The sequence below is a fragment of the Squalius cephalus genome (genome assembly GCF_949319135.1).
Source record: "Squalius cephalus genome assembly, chromosome: 13".
Lineage (NCBI taxonomy): Eukaryota > Metazoa > Chordata > Actinopteri > Cypriniformes > Leuciscidae > Squalius > Squalius cephalus.
Window position 1 is genome coordinate 24,837,623 of NC_137134.1, and position 16,823 is coordinate 24,854,445.

The 16,823-nt window shown below is 37.5% G+C and overlaps 1 protein-coding gene across 3 annotated transcripts; it reads left to right on the forward strand.

Moving 5' to 3' along the window:
• The first annotated feature begins 186 nt into the window (after positions 1-186).
• Positions 187-16,750, forward strand: LOC307169687 (uncharacterized protein). Of its 3 annotated transcripts, XM_079890434.1 has the most exons (4): positions 187-369; positions 2,778-3,103; positions 3,672-3,797; positions 4,124-6,242. In XM_079890434.1, the coding sequence occupies exons 3-4, from the start codon at positions 3,750-3,752 to the stop codon at positions 4,835-4,837; spliced, it is 762 nt and encodes a 253-aa protein (XP_079746560.1). In that variant the 5' UTR covers positions 187-369; positions 2,778-3,103; positions 3,672-3,749; the 3' UTR covers positions 4,838-6,242. The 3 variants fall into 3 exon arrangements, with proteins under 3 accessions (XP_079746560.1, XP_079746559.1, XP_079746561.1); XM_079890433.1 differs by lacking the exons at positions 3,672-3,797; positions 4,124-6,242 and adding an exon at positions 10,592-16,750; XM_079890435.1 differs by lacking the exons at positions 187-369; positions 2,778-3,103 and adding an exon at positions 3,315-3,488.
• Positions 16,751-16,823: the final 73 nt, after the last annotated feature.

The window sequence follows — 16,823 nt, forward strand, 5'->3', positions numbered from 1 at the left end:
TGATGTTTTTTAAATAATAAAAGATCGAATCTTTGCGAATTATTCGAATAATTCTTAGATCGAATGAGATGTCTGTCTACATCACTGTTTTGATATGCAGTATAATGACAAAATTCATTTTAAATAGTTTGTTCTAACACTCAGTTAGGCTAGGCTACGTAAAACTAAAATGGATTCTTTCTCCATCTCATAACATCCACAAGCAACAGAAGGAGTGCTGCTGAAAGCAAAAAGCTCGGTTTAGCTTACAGTTCTCACTGTTAATTTCGTTTGATGTTTAATGTGAAAAATATCGTTTTGATAATTTCGCCTCGCCTTGATGACGTCACCGCTACCGCCATCACACAGCGTTGAGTCTTCTGATGTGAGGTAAGCAGTTCACGGTGCTTCGTATATTTATACAACTATAAAAACAGCTTGTTAACGCAACATTTTACAGGGTCTTTTCTGTTTTGTATATTCATCTGCTACAGAGCTATTTGTGCGTCTTTGCTGGCTTCTGCTGACTGACTGACAAAAAAACATTTAGCCTAGCAGGCAACGATGTTAGAAACGAATGTTAAATTCATTAAGATCTATACGATTATTGTGTGTTTTTGAAACGTTATGCTCGTCTGTATGATTGTTTCGATGTCTGGAGCAATAATGGTATTTACTGATATGTCACTTGTTCAAAAGTCAAAGTGTGATCAAGAGTAATTCACAGTAATCGATCTCGATTTATCTTTTGTTTGTGGGTTAACGTTAATCTATTTTGAACATTAATATATATTTCTGACATGAAGAGTCTTTTCAACGACTCTTAATTTAAATCCATCACAAGAGGTAGCCTACATAAATCTGAATATGTAGATAAATGTGAAGGAAGCTTGACATGGGAAATATTGTTTTGTTGTGCTTGTGCATTGTATTGAAAGAGCCGTTTCTGTCCCTAGAAAAAAAAAAAACACCAACATGTTTATTATTTATTTATATATATATATATATATATATATATATATATATATATATATATAATTTTTTATTTTTTATAACAGTATGCAATGATAGTATAGTTATGTATAGTTCAGTTGTAAATTGAACTATATTTAGGTTCACATGGACATATACTGCTGTATGGATTTTATTATAACTGTGGTAAATTAAATAATATCCCTGATAAGACTCAATAAGAGGGAGTGTCACAATTAACAGCTGCTCAAAATCCTCTTCATGTCAAAAATAGATAATACTGTTAATAGATTGACCCACAGAAAAAAAAAAAAAAAAATAGTGATGTAAAATATGTGAATTTGTTTTAAAGGGATAGACTTGTTCACCCAAAAATTAAAATTAGCCCATGATTTACTCACCCTCAAGCCATCGTAGGTGTATATGACATTCTTCTTTCAGACGAATACAATCATAGTTATATAAAAAAATGTCCTGGCTCTTCCAGGCTTTATAATGCCAGTGAATGGCCGGTTTCTGTTTTGAAGTCCATAAAGTGCATCCTTTTCTGATAAAAGTAATCTACATGGCTCTGGGGGTTAATAAAGGCCGTCTGAAGTGAAACGATGCTTTCATGTAAGAAAAATATCCACATTTAAAACTTTATCGACTAAAATAACTAGCTTATTTCATAGCTCCTATGATGTAGGAGTAGCGTTAGCGTGACGCCTCTCGCAGTTCAAACAAACAGGGCTTTGAAACAAACTCAAGCTCCTCCGACATTTCTCTTTAAAAATCAGGGTTCGTACGGGTGCTTGAATTTTGATGTTGTGTTTTCAAGGTTTGAAAAGCGCTTAAATTTGGGATAAAATGCTTGAAAATGCTTGAAATTGTAATTGTATTTCTTTCACAACAAATACCTATCTGACTGAATAGTTTGTTTATTACATGGAGAAATAAAATCTAGCCCTTCAGATACAGAGCGATTGTTGCACTGTCTCAGATTTTGTTCAAACCTTGTCTAGCCTATATCAAGAATGTGTCCCAAAACCAAGGCCTGTAAAATATTTCTGTTCAAATCCTATGTCTTCATATTTTCACTTCAGCCCTTGAAATTACTTCAGTTTTACAGCCTGAAAATCACATTATCTGGGAAGCAATATTTGGACAGTAATTAATGATAAGTATTATTCATAGGCATTATCTACTTAGACAGTGATACATTCCAGGTGTTGGAAAAAGCTTTAAAATGGACCTTGAAAGTGCTTGAATTTGACCTTGGAAAAGGTGTACGAACCCTGAAAAATTCTCGTTTTAGACTTCTAATTCGTGAATGGTGTTTTATTTTGCTCTATCCTCTGCACTCCCGCGTTCGTCAATGTGTCATGCGTCAGATCAAGGCTCACTCTTTTGCCGTAATTCGATGCGTACGTCCGCCTGCCGGAAGCTAGTTATTTTAGTCGATAAAGTTTTTAAAAGTGGATACTTTTCTTACATGAACGCATCGCTCGTTTAAGATAATAATTGGCCTTTATTAACCCCCCAGAGCCGTGTGGATTAGTTTTACCATGGATGGATGCACTTTTATTACTCAGATTCATGTACCTCTTGTGATGGATTTAAATTAACAGCTGCTGAAAAGCAATCAGAAATGGATAATAATGTTAAAAAATAGATTGACAAACAGATAAAATATAGATATGTAAAATATGTGAATTTGTTTTAAAACAAATTAAATAAATGTAAATTTTGATACTTGGATAGATAAACACTAACAACATGCTTTAAATCTGTGAAGATTTGAAAGCATTAATTTGATAACTAATTTATTTTTGCTTTTTGATCAGCTCCTTCTACCACAGTAATTCACCTTCAGTGAAGTTTCTTCCACAGCAGTTCACCAGTGGAATATTCCCATCAGTCTACAAGTGAAGAAGATAGAGTTTGCGCAAGAACGTTGAAAACATGAATGATCCAGAAATCTTCAGAATAAAGCAGGAAGATATTGAAGAACAAAGAGCTTATCCAGAACCCTGCAGAATAAAGCAGGAAGACACTGAAGAACTAAGAGCTTATCTAGAACCCTCCAGAATAAAGCAGGAAGACACTGAAGAACAAAGAGCTGATCTAGAACCCTGCAGAATAAAGCTGGAAGACACTGAAGAAAAAAGAGGTTGGTGTATATTCTTGATTCTTCAATAAGGTTATAAAACTTAGATTTCCACTAAAACAGGAAGACAGGGTGGGACATATCGTGCAGCTCCACCCCCTGACACTAATGTGAAACCAGACTTAATTCGCTCCAATGGAAAACATATGTACACTGTCTGAATCATCCCCTATCCCCTATATAGTATGTACCATTCATCATATAAAAAATTTAATTGTGTGAACAAATGACCGATTTCAGCCGCAGCTTCAGCGTCTATTTATAGTCTAGGGGGCGGGACGCTTTCTATTCTAGAGAGCATTTGATTGGACAAGAAATCAGATGAGAAAGTGAAGTGCAGATTGATGTCATCAAAATCGTTCACCCATATTGGCGGAAGTAAGAGACTGTAAGTTTTTATTGCTTCTATCTAAATCAATCAATCAATCAATCAAACTTTAGTTATAAAGAACTTTAAAACAACCAAAGTGGATCAAAGTGCTGTGTAGAAAAATAAATAAAAGACATAAAATACATACTCCTACGACCTGGCGTCTATATACATGGACATCACATTTTTGGTTGTGTGCAGCATAATACTTGATTCTGTGCACACACGTGGACACTTACACTGCCATCTGGTGATGTCAGAAGAGAAAAACACTCCAAGATGGCGGAGAACAGTCAGGCAGCCACACCAGACCAAAACGTCCACAAGGTAAAAAATCAAATAAAATGTCTTTGTTGATTCTTAAGTTATGCATAATAGTGTTGTATGATTAATATGGCATGCAAATTTGACAAATGTTTGTAATAGTAAAGATTTACTATGCCGCTAAACTTAAGGTCCACATATGTGGACAATGGGACTTAGCTTCGTTGAAAATCTAAAAATGTTAGCAAAAATATTACTCTGAAAACGTATTTTGGCAAGAATTTGTTAGGAAACATCACTTTACAATAGTTTACAACAGTATAAATTTGCATTGCATATGTGATAAATAACTTTACATTGATTTTTCTTTTCTTTTTCTTATGATATAGTCAATTGCTGGGGACAACTCAGAGGTAGAGGTCTTGTCTGACAATGATGACCCCGTAGAGGATTTTGATTACCATCCTCCACAACAGGAGCCAAGCAGCAGTGAGGAGGAGAGTAGTGGGGATGAAGACCCCACTCCACAGTTCGCTGAGACCATCCGGGGACGTAAACGTCTCCGTGGTGAAACTTATGGTTATCATTCAGACCGTAGCATTGCCATTTTGCACACTCCCAGACATGGGACTCAGCAGGTTGAGTCTGATGGCTCAAACGATGATCCTGAAGAGCCAACACCAGGACCAAGCTTTCAAGGACAACCCAAGCAAGGACGAGGAGTGTTCTGGAGGGCTGTTCAATTGAACCCAAACTTAGCCCAGTTTGAGCCTGAGGAGAAAACTGAGCAGGACAGAGAAAGCTGGACCACACTGGACTATGTAAACCAGTATATTGATAAAGATTTATTGAAACTGCTTGTATACTGCTCCAATGCTACAGCACTAGCTAGGAGTGGGTACCCACTCAGCACATCAGTTGACGAGATGTATCATTTTTTTGGTGACTCAATTTTGATGTCCTGTGTCCCGTACCCACAAATCAGGATGTACTGGTCCAGCGCGTTAAGATTCCCAGCCATCACAGAAAGATTCACACTCTACAGATTTTACAAACTGAGGCAATCAGTAAAGGTGGTCATTGATGATGGCATTGGATTGTGACAAATTCTGGAAGGTGAGGCCTTTTCTTGACCGCATTCTGAAAGGCTGCAGGTCTCAGACAAGACCCGAGAGCATTTCTATTATTTAGCAAATTATACCATTTACAGGAGCCTGTCCTTGTCGCCAATGAAGCCTAATCCAGTTGGCATGAAAAACTTTGTTTGTGCTTCAGCGGAAGGCATCATGCTCGACTTTGAATTATATCAGGGTGCAGATGCACTGATTGCACAGGTCCAGGAACCAGGTGAACTGGGTTTGGGAGGTTTGGTCATTGATCGTCTGTCTGAAACTCTCCATCCTGGTACAAAAGTGAACTGCGATCGGTTCTTTACATCCATCAAAAGCTGTGAATCGAATGATGGAGAAGCAGGTGTACCTGATGAAGAAGTTAGGTACAGTTATGAAGAATTGGGTTTCCGAAGCAGTGCAGAAGCTACCAAGTGACAAAACAATGAAAAAGAATGGAAGAGGTACCTCAGCACAAGTTACAACTGAAGATGGGAAAATTTGTGTTGTAAAGTGGTATGACAACAAGCCGGTATTGATGCACAGCCTGAAGACACCTGCCAGCGATGGGACAAGAAACGGAAACAATATGTGTCTATCAGACAACCAAGTATTGTTCGTGAATATAACAACAACATGGATGGGGTTGACCTCACAGACAGGATGATCAGCTACTATAGAATGAGTGTCTGCACCAAGAAGTGGATGCTTCGGATGCTCATGCACTTCACAGATGTTGCTTTAGCCAACACCTGGCTACTGTACCGCCAAGACCACACAGTACGCGGCACACCAAGAAAGGGCATCATGCAATTTCTTGAATTCCGAATGGAAGTGGCTAAGACATTCTTGGCCCAGCATAACAATGCACAGGAAGACAGTACAGACCTCTCAGAACAGGAAGACAACACAGACCATTTATAGCCAGAGAAAAAGCGCCCTGTGAAGGAAGTGCCCCACATCTCAGTCCGCAGAAGGGCTAATGCCCATCTTCCAGAGGTGGTCAACCTGAAGAATGCAGCGTGCTGCTGAGCGACAGGCTGTTCTGGGGAAATCTCAAGTCTGATTTGTAACATGCAAGGTGTTCTTGTGCTTGCAAGCTGCACGCAACTGTTACACAGTCTTTCACAGCGGTTAAGTGCGATTAACTGTTCCCACAGACAAAAAGGACATTCCTAGTTTGGAGAAGTTGAAGTTTTGGAGTGTTACAAAAAAGCTAAAATGAAACAAGCAAATTGTCAAGGTTTATTGGATATGATAGCTTGTTTCTTAAATTTAGTTTTTCCATATCCATGTTCAGAAATTGAAACATGTTATATATATTGTTATATATGCAACAGTAACAATGAAAAATGTTCAGGAACAGTGCTCAGGCTGTAAATAAAAGAGATTTGCATTTTGTTACACAATGGTGTCTTGATTGTTTGTCCACATATGTGGACATATTTTTTTTTTCAAAAAGAGCTTCATGTTCAAAGATAATATCTGGTTATATCTTTATATTTATTGGTTCCTACTAACCCAAAATAGCTAGAAGAAATCTAAAATGCAAGCCAAACCAAAGCTCAGGTCTTAGGAGGTAGCATAATACAAATTAAACAAATCAAAAGACATAAATGCGCATTTCTGTTATTGTTTTGGAGCACACTAGCTTCTATATATATTTAAGGTTAACATATTAGCTAACACATCTTTTATATAAGTGGATCTAACAGTAAGTTATATACAGATTAGGTACAGTAGATTACAGTACAGAACTTGAATAATGTAAATGTAAATAACATTACATAGTCTTCACTGTATACATTAAGAATAGATAAATATTAATGTTGAAAAGTTATTCAGTTAAGAGCAGTAATTACATTTTTTTGCAAGGAGTCTTTTGTTGTTTGATTAACATTAAAAAACAGACAGCAGCAGGGATATTAGGCTGCAGTCTGATACTGTTACACATGCGTTGTCTTTCTCGACTGTTTACGTTCACTTAAGACCATATAAGACTTAATAACCAACTATGTTTACTAGGATACTCACCAAGACAGGCATGTCGACGTAATTTTGTGTGAAATTGTCCGTTCAAGTGCAAGAAGATATTATTTGCTTTCTGGGCGCTTTGAATGTGTACACAAACTGCGAGAACCAAATTGAGCTCTCTTTCGCATCTTCTTGCGCTTGAATGTTTACATTGGCAAGGCTTAAAAACGTGCAAATGATAAGCTTTCACGACGATGCAGCACTGGCCCGATCAGGACAGTGACTTTTCCGTCAACTCTTGGTGATCGGGCAGTCCTTATTGTGTTGGTTCATGTGTGCGCCTCTGTCTGAGAATTTCAGAATCTATTCTGAGCTTGGTTTTTAACTGCATATGCACGATGCCACTGTGTGGCAAATGCGTGTGTTTTGTGAAGAGCGCTTGAGCATGCAGCTGTGTGCAACTCTGTGTAAGTGGTTAAATTAACTTACATCTCAAAATGCTTTTATGATGCAAAATTAATGTAAACAAAGTCTGTTGTCTCTTAATTGATTAAACAAACAGGACAAACCACATCTTATATTTCAAAAGAGATCTGTGCATTAAGTCTGATTTATACTTTTGCGTCGGGCCTACGCCATATCCTCTATGCTGTAGGCTACGTGTCGGTTTTCATTTATACTTCTGCATTGTTGTCTGCAATAACATGCAATTACACACAAAAAAAATGTTGTTACATTTTTGGAGAGGTGCATGCCAGGATACGCCATAGGTTACGCGTGCTACACACAGACTACGACGTAGCTACGGCGTGAGTTTGACGCAGAAGTATAAATTGGACTTTGGTGTAAATGCACCTTATTAGGCCCAATCCCATTTCTACCCCTCAGCCCTACACTGTCACGATTATCTTTTGGTTGGAGGGGAAGAGGTAGGGGGAAGGGACAGATAGCCCTTAAAACAAAGATTATTCGGGACCCCACGTCAAATGAAGGGGTATGAGAAGCGATATATAAATGTAATGAATTATTATTATTATTATTATTATTATTATTATTATTATTATTATTATCATCATTCTACAGTGAGGAAGATTATTTACAAGGGAAAACATTCAAGACATCTTCCTAGGAGTGGATGTCCCAGCAAATTTACCCCAAGGTCAGACCTTGCAGTGCTCAGAAAAACTGCAAAAAAAAAAAAAACTCAAGAGCTACATCTTAAACTCTACAGGCCTCAGTTAACATGTAAAATGTTAAAGTTAATGACAGTACAATTAGAAAATGACTGAACAAGTATTGGCTGTTTGGAAGGGTTGTCAGGAGAAAGTCTCGTCTCTCTAAAAAGAATGTGGCAGTAAAGCTTAGGTTTGCAAAGTTGCATCTGAACAAACCACAAGACTTCTGGAACAATGTCCTTTGGATAGACGAGACGACAAGTGGAGATGTTTGGCCATAATGCACAGTGCCACGTTTGGTTAAAACCAAACACAGCATATCAGCACAAACACCTTATACCAACTGTCAAGCACTGTGGTGAAGGGGTGAGGATTTGGGCTTGTTTTGCAGCCACAGGATCTGGGCGCCTTGCAGTCATTGAGTGAACCATAAACTCCTCTGTATACCAAAGTATTCTAGAGTCAAATGTGAGGCCATCTGTCCAACAGCTAAAGTTTGACCGTAATTGGGTCATGCAACAGGACAATGATCCCAAGCACACCAGCAATTCTACAACAGTCAAAGTCCAGACCTCAACCCATTTGAAATGCTGTAGCAGGACCTTAAGAGAGCTGTGCATAAACAGATACCCACAAAACTCAATGAACTGGAGCAATGCTGGAAAGATTAATGGGCCAAAATTCCTCCAAAATAATGTGAGATTCTAATAGTCATATAGAAAATTATTACTTAAAGTTATTGCTGTTAAAAGTGGTTCTACAAGCTATTAAATCATAGGGTGTAATTAGTTTGTCACACATGGCTTCTCCATTTTGGCTTTATTTTTGTTAAGTAAATAATGACATGTGGAATGTGTCGTGTTGTTGTTCATCTGAGGTTGTATTTAAATAATTTTAAGACCTGCTGAAGACCAGAATATTTTTTATGCCCTGACATGTAAAACCATAGAATTCAAAAGGAGATACCTTCTTTTTCACTTGACTGTATATACTTTGAACAAAATAAATAAATGAATTATTGTCCATTTAAACCAAAAACTCTTCTGTACTGCTGATTTAAAGCAGATAATATCCAGTTAACATTCCATGAACTGGGCACAAAATGTAGCCTAAAACTCAGTTTTCTTTTACTTTTTAACAAATGAAAGGTGATTTGAGAAACATTCATACTGACATTCATTCAAACACCAGGATGTCAGACTAAATATTATCTGAACTGTTTTAGTTTTATATTGTATATCATATTGTACTTATTGTAATCATTGGTGTTTTCATAATTAGGGGCCAAGCACCGAAGGTGTGTAGGCATCTATTATAATTGTTGCATTCTTGTTAGTGGCCAAGCACCTGTTGTAATTGTTGGCGTTCTTCTTATTTTTATCCTTTGGTTTCCCTTCTGGAAGTCTATGGCTGCCTTGTTTTAAAGCCAAAACAATCTCTGTTACCCTAAATGATACGTTTGTCTCTGTAAAGCTGCTTTGAAACAATCTACATTGTTAAAAGCGCTATATAAATGAGGATGACTTGACTTGCCTTAGAATTACTTGGGGGAAAGTTAAGAAATGTGGCACAGATAGAAAATAGTCTCAACTGTCACCATAGCAAATTTGGAGTCTCTAACTCAATCCCTCTAGCGCCACCAACTGTCCAAAGTTGCACTCAAGTTTGTGCTAATAACTTTTGAGCCGTAAGGGCTAGAAACATAATTACTGATTTGGCTCTAGACAATTCGATTACATTGTTTCCATTATGAAAATGTTTACTCCGTTTAGAATTTTCCTTTTTCAATCCCCATGTCAATTCATCAAACCGTTTGCGAATAACGCGCATACGAATTCGACAAAGTACCTGCTAAAATGAACATGAAGCTATATCTCCGCAACTGTGGGTCCTGCACAGTTTCGGCGCACTTCCACCTAGTGGTCAGGAGATATGAAAAATGGTTCTTTTTTCTTATAAATTCTGAACACTTCGGCCAAAAAAAAAAAAAAAAATTGGTCTTGTTAGATTTGTCGCATCATGCCGAGTTGGACGATACCCAACTTTACTATGTCGACAATTTGGCCGTCTGTCATTTTGAATTTTTCGTAAAATGCTATATTTTACAAATGCATTGGCATATTGTTACGAAACTAGGTATGTATCTTCGGCACCATGCCTTGACAGTACTCAAAAAGTTTCGGGGTAGCGCCACCTTGTGGTCAAAAGTTATAATGAAATTTCCAGTAATGTTAATAACTTTTGATCAAATTAGCCTATTTGAATGAAACTGGTCTCAATAGATTCCTTAGGTCAAGCCGAGAACTTAGATACCAACTTTGCCATTGTTGGGCAAACTTCCTGTCCTCATTTTGATTTTATCTTTAAAAACCTACTTTTTCTAACACCTCCTAGACCATTTGTCGGATTTTCACCAAATTCGAGTAAGATCATCTTTAGACTGTGCCAACAAAAGTTATGGATTTCGTGTCAATAGATATTCATATTTTTTACTATTATGTCAGGGTTCACATGTCCTTTCCCTTTCACATTTCTCTCTTTGATTTTTGTAATGATTTACTGAAAATCAAACTTTTGAATTTTTTTACTTTCATTTTAGACCTGATAGAAGAGAACAAGGAGATTGAAGAACTGTTTGAAGTGGGGGAGAAACATCATATCAAAACTGAAGAAAAATCTTTGAGTCCCTCATTGAAAAGAAGATACAAAATATGTTTTACTTGCCCACAGTGTGGAAAAAGTTTCCCATACAAACAAAGTCTTGAACTTCACATGAGAATTCACACTGGAGAGAAGCCTTTCACATGTAATCAGTGTGGGAAGTGTTTTACACAAAAAGGAACCCTTAGTGAACACATGAGGATCCACACTGGAGAGAAGCCGTACGCATGTGCTCAATGTGGGAAGAATTTCACACAAAAAGGAAACCTTAACAAACATATGAAAATCCACACTGGAGAGAAGCCGCACACATGCGATCAGTGTGGGAAGTGTTTCAGACAAAAAGTAATCCTTAATGAACACATGAGGATCCACACTGGAGAGAAGCCGTACTCATGTGATAAGTGTGGGAAGAGTTTTGCTCAAAAAGGACACCTTAACAAACATATTAAAATCCACACTGGTGAGAAGCCGTACACGTGCGAACAGTGTGGGAAGAGTTTCACACAAAAAGTAATTCTTAATGAACACATGAGGATTCACACTGGACAGAAGCCGTACACATGTGAACACTGCGAGAAAATTTTCACAATAAAAAGAAATCTTAATGAACACTTGAAAATCCACACTGGGGAGAGGCCTTACGCATGTGATCAGTGTGATAAGAGTTTCACACAAAAAGGAACCCTAAACGAACACATGAGAATCCACACTGGAGAGAAGCCGTATTCATGTGCTCAATGTGGGAAGAGTTTCACACAAAAAGGAAATCTTAACAAACATGTGAAAATCCACACTGGAGAGAAGCCGCACACCTGCGACCAGTGTGGAAAGAGTTTCAGACAAAAAGTTATCCTTAACGAACACATGAGGATCCACACTGGAGAGAAGCCGTATTCATGTGCTCAATGTGGGAAGAGTTTCACACAAAAAGGAAACCTTAACAAACATGTGAAAATCCACTCTGGAGAGAAGCTGTTCACATGTGATCAGTCCAGGAAGAGTTTTGCACAAAAAGAAACCCTTATGGATCACAAGAAAAGCCACACTGGGAAGAAGCCGCACACATGTGATCAGTGTGGGAAGACTTTTGCTCATAAAGCAACCCTTAATGAACACATGAAAATCCACACTGGAGAAAAGCCGCACACATGTGATCAGTGTGGGAAGAGTTTCACACAAAGAGGAACTCTTAAGGATCACATACGAATTCACACTGGAGTGAAGCCATATGCATGTGATCAGTGTGGGAAGAGTTTTGCACAAAAAGGAAACCTTAATGATCACATGAAAATCCACACTGGGGAAAAGCCGTACACATGTGATCAGTGTGAGAAGAATTTTACACGAAAAGAGCACCTTAATGAACACATGAAAATCCACACTGGAGAAAAGCCACACATATGTGATCAGTGTGGGAAAAGTTTCACACAAAAAGGAACCCTTAAGGATCACATGAGAATCCACACTGGAGAGAAGCCGTACACATGCGATCAGTGTGGGAAGTGTTTCACACAAAAAGGAAATCTTAATAAACATGTGAAAATCCACACTGGAGAGAAGCTGTACAAATGTGATCAGTCTGGGAAGAGTTTCACACAAAAAGGAACCCTTAAGGATCACATGAGAATCCACACTGGGGAGAAGCCGTACACATGTGGTCAATGTGGGAAGAGTTTCACGCAAAAAGGAAACCTCAATGTACACATGAAAATCCACACTGGAGAGAAACCGTACACATGTGATCAGTGTGGGAAGTGTTTCACACATAAAGGAAATCTTAATGTACACATAAAAAGCCATACTGGGGAGAAGCCGTACACATGTGATCAATGTGGGAAGAGTTTTGCGCATAAGGCAACTCTTACTGAACACATTAAAATTCACACTGGGGAGAAGCCGCACACATGTGATCAGTGTGGGAAGAGTTTCACACGAAAAGAAAACCTTAATGATCACATGAGAATCCACACTGGAGTGAAGCCACACACATGTGATCAATGTGGGAAGTGTTTCGCACAAAAAAGACACCTTACTGATCACACGAGAATTCACACTGGAGAGAAGCCGTACACATGTGATCAATGTGGGAAGAGTTTCCGAAAATCAAGTGTTTTTAAAGTACATCTGCTTACTCATTCTAGAGAAAGACTATATAACTGTGACCAATGCGGTAAAACATTTTTTAGGGCAGATTTCCTGAAGGATCACCTGAAGGTTCATACAAAGGAGAAGCCTTACGTCTGTTATTTGTGTGGAAAGAGCTTTAGTCAAATGGGTGCATTAAAAATACACCAGAAAAGACACAGCGGTGTGAAGGATCATATTTGCTCTGAGTGTGGAAAGACTTTTTTTACTGATGGTGCACTGAAAGTGCACCAGACTGTTCACACTAGAGAAACACCTTATAAGTGTTCATACTGTGACAAGAGATTCAAACTGTCAGTATATCTGAAAATACATGAGAGGGTCCACACTGGGGAGAAGCCACATGTATGTGATCAGTGTGGGAAGAGCTTCACACTAAAAGGAAACCTTAACGAACACATGAAAATCCACACTGGAGAGAAGCCATTCACATGTAATCAGTGTGGGAAGAGATTCACACATAAAGGAAATCTTAATGTACACATGAAAAGCCACACTGGGGAGAAGCCATACACATGTGATCAGTGTGGGAAGAGTTTTGCGCATAAAGTAACCCTTTACAAACACATGAGGTTCCACACTGGGGAGAAGCCGCACACATGTGATCAATGTGGGAAGAATTTCACACAAAAAGAGCACCTTAATGAACACATGAAAATCCACACTGGAGAGAAGCCGCACAAATGTGATCAATGTGGGAAGAGTTTCACACAAAAGGGAAACCTTAACGAACACATGAAAATCCACACTGGCGAGAAGCCGCACAAATGTGATCAATGTGGGAAGAGTTTCACACATAAAGGAAACCTTAACGTGCACATTAAAAGGCACGCCGGAGTGAAGCCATACACATGTGATCAATGTGGGAAGAGTTTCAGAAAATCAAGTGTTTTCAAAGTACATCTGTGTGCTCATTCTAGAGAAGGATTATATAACAGTGACCGGTGCAGTACAAATTTTTTTATGGCAGATTTCCTGAAGGACCACCTGAAAGTTCATACAAATGAGAAGCCTCATGTGTGTTCTTTATGCGGAAAGAGTTTTAGTGAGCCGAGTGGTTTGAAATTACACCAGAAAAGACACAGTGGTGTGAAGGATCATGTTTGCTCAAAGTGTGGTAAGACTTTTTTTACAGATGGAGAACTGAAAGTGCATCAGACAGTTCACACTAGAGTACAACCTTATAAGTGTTCTCTCTGTGATAAGAGATTCAAACGGTCAATATATCTGAAAATACATGAGAGGATCCACACTGGAGAGAAGCCATATCACTGCCATTCATGTGGAAAGAGTTTCACTCAATTATCTTCTCTAATCTTTCATAAAAGAAAATGCATGTCTGATAATACAGTAAGTAGTTCGAGTTCTGATCCTGTACTTCCAGGAGTGATGCTGTGTAGTCCTGCATCAGAGATTATTTTGATAATCGATTAATCAAAGATTATTAGAACGATTAATCGACTGCTCATTGATTATTTCACAGATTAATCAGTAGGCTTTGATCACTTATTCAGCTTTTGCAGTTAGTTCAAATGTTGAGTTATACCCATTCTAACTAATAAATAAAACAAGGAAATCACTTGAAAACTTCTTTGTAATAAAATTCTGAGTAAACTGAATTGACCAATCTCCTTCAGGTTTTCACAAGTCATCAATAAGCCAACTTTGCTTAGAACTGAAACAGAAAAACAAAAGGGCACATATTTTAGAATACATATTCACACATTGTAGATAAAATATTAATCTACAAACAACAATTATTATTCAATTATATTTTTTACAATAAAAACAAAGATTTTTGACGCACAAAATGAGATGACAGGCAGAGAGACATTCACATTTACCATTTAAAGTCCCCCTATTATGTTTTTTTTGAATATTCCCTTTCATGCAGGGTGTAATATAGTGTAATATCCGTTAACCTCGTAATTGACCGTTCTCAAAGACCCGCCCCCTTTAGTTACTGTTGCTATGTCCGACAAGCCACACCGCTCTCACACCACATCATGTTCTCATCATATTTTTTTTTTATCTTAATTATCTTAAAATTAAATTAAACCACTTCACCTAAAGAAGAACAGTCTTCTTTTAAATTAACGATGTATGCATTCTTTATAACAACTTGCATACATCATTCTTTATTCTTTCAAGCAGACATATTTATTTATATAAATGAAATATAATTAATCCTTATTAAAGAGCAGTGAATGCTTTTCTCTTTTTCTTTTGTTGTTTGATTAATATTGTAAGACATGAGAAATTAGATAAATGCCAGGCAGTCTACTTGAGGTACGACCACTCCCTGAGAGGACAAAGGACCTTTCTGGAAATAAGTGTTGTATAAAGTACTAGAAATCAATACTTGAGTAAAAGTACAAGTATCGTACTAGAAAAAGACTTTGGTAGAAGTGAAAGTTACCTTTTAGAATATTACTTAAGTAAAAGTCTTAAAGTATCTGATATATACTGTACTTAAGTATCAAAAGTAATTTTCTGATATTTAATGTACTTCACAAATCACAGTCTTTTCCAGGACTTTTCAGGCACAATTCTCTTAAGTTCAAAGAACAAACAGCATATTTTTAGAGCTGACATCAAAGAAAAAAAAACAGAAACAGAAATTTCACTTTTGTATGAACTTCAGGTAAAAATGAAAAATAAATAACTTATTTCTTTCAAAAAAAAAAAAAAAAAAAAAAAAAAGGACCTGCTGGTAGGGAGAACATTTTGTCATGTGGTATGAGCATTTGTAGGGCTTACTCCCCAGGTCACCATCTCTCTCACACACACACACACACACAGGCCACCAATGTCCAGCAGCTACTAATACGCCAGTCATTATTATTATTATTATTAACATTTCTTGCAAATACGGCCACGGGTGTATTATAATGTTATCTTCTTCACCACTACCGAGTTCACCACTATTGTCAGGGTGGTCGTCTACGATAATGGGAGGTCCTCCAGTTGGTGCTCGTGCTTCCATGCCGGTTTCAGTTGTGCTTCCTCCTCCTTTGGCATGGCAACAAACAAGCATTACGCTGAAATAGAGCGTGCGCTGTGCGGAGCGTGCGTAATGCAATCTAGGAGCAGTGATTCGCCAAACCTCCCTTATTGCAGTCGCACACATTTCTGATTTTATTTTGTAGTAACGAGTAACGAAGATACTTAGTGGAAATATATTAGAGTAAAAGTATACATTTTATTTAGGAAATGTAGTGGAGTAAAAGTGAAAGTTGACATAAATTTAAATAGCGAAGTAAGTACAGATACGTGAAATTTCTACTTAAGTACAGTAACAAAGTATTTGTACTCCGTTACATTACAACACTGCTGGAAATTAACATTTGAACTCTCTTGTGAAACTAGCACCATTATTCGAGACAAAAGTCCCTCCTAAGCAATCCTACTCTACATTTCTTCCCCTCTTCCCCAATCCCTTCTCTCTCAAAATTCACCCAAGAATCTATATGGTTTAATGTAAATAATTATCATACAGTATTACACATGTTTGGTATCATTTGAAATGTCTCAGTGCGACTGGTACAAATGTCTCATTCCCAACGAAGTAAAACAAAAGGTAATAAGGTTTTATAGATAACTGGCACACAAAGGAGGGTGGGTTTCCAGGCAAATGGCCTCCTACTCCCAAAAGGTGTCAACTCTGAATGTAAATTCCCATTGTTAGCAGATGTTTCCATGTGAAAGAAGTTTCTGTCTATATAATGCTAAATGCAACAAGAGGATCAGCGCGATTCTGTAACCCAGATCAGCCCGTGATGCGGTGTAAGCAAAACACTTAGCATCATCATGTATTTTTTTATGTCAAGGTATTGAGTCTTCTCTCTTTATTCCCGAGCATTTGATTTTTTGTATCTAATATCTTTGAACTGATTATGAAATTGACATGATACATTTAACTGACATAATAAATTGTAAACATTTGATTTTATTCTAATCAACTCTGACATTATTTTCAGTAAAGAGTTAAAAGAAGAGTCAAACATTCACTCACATTTAAT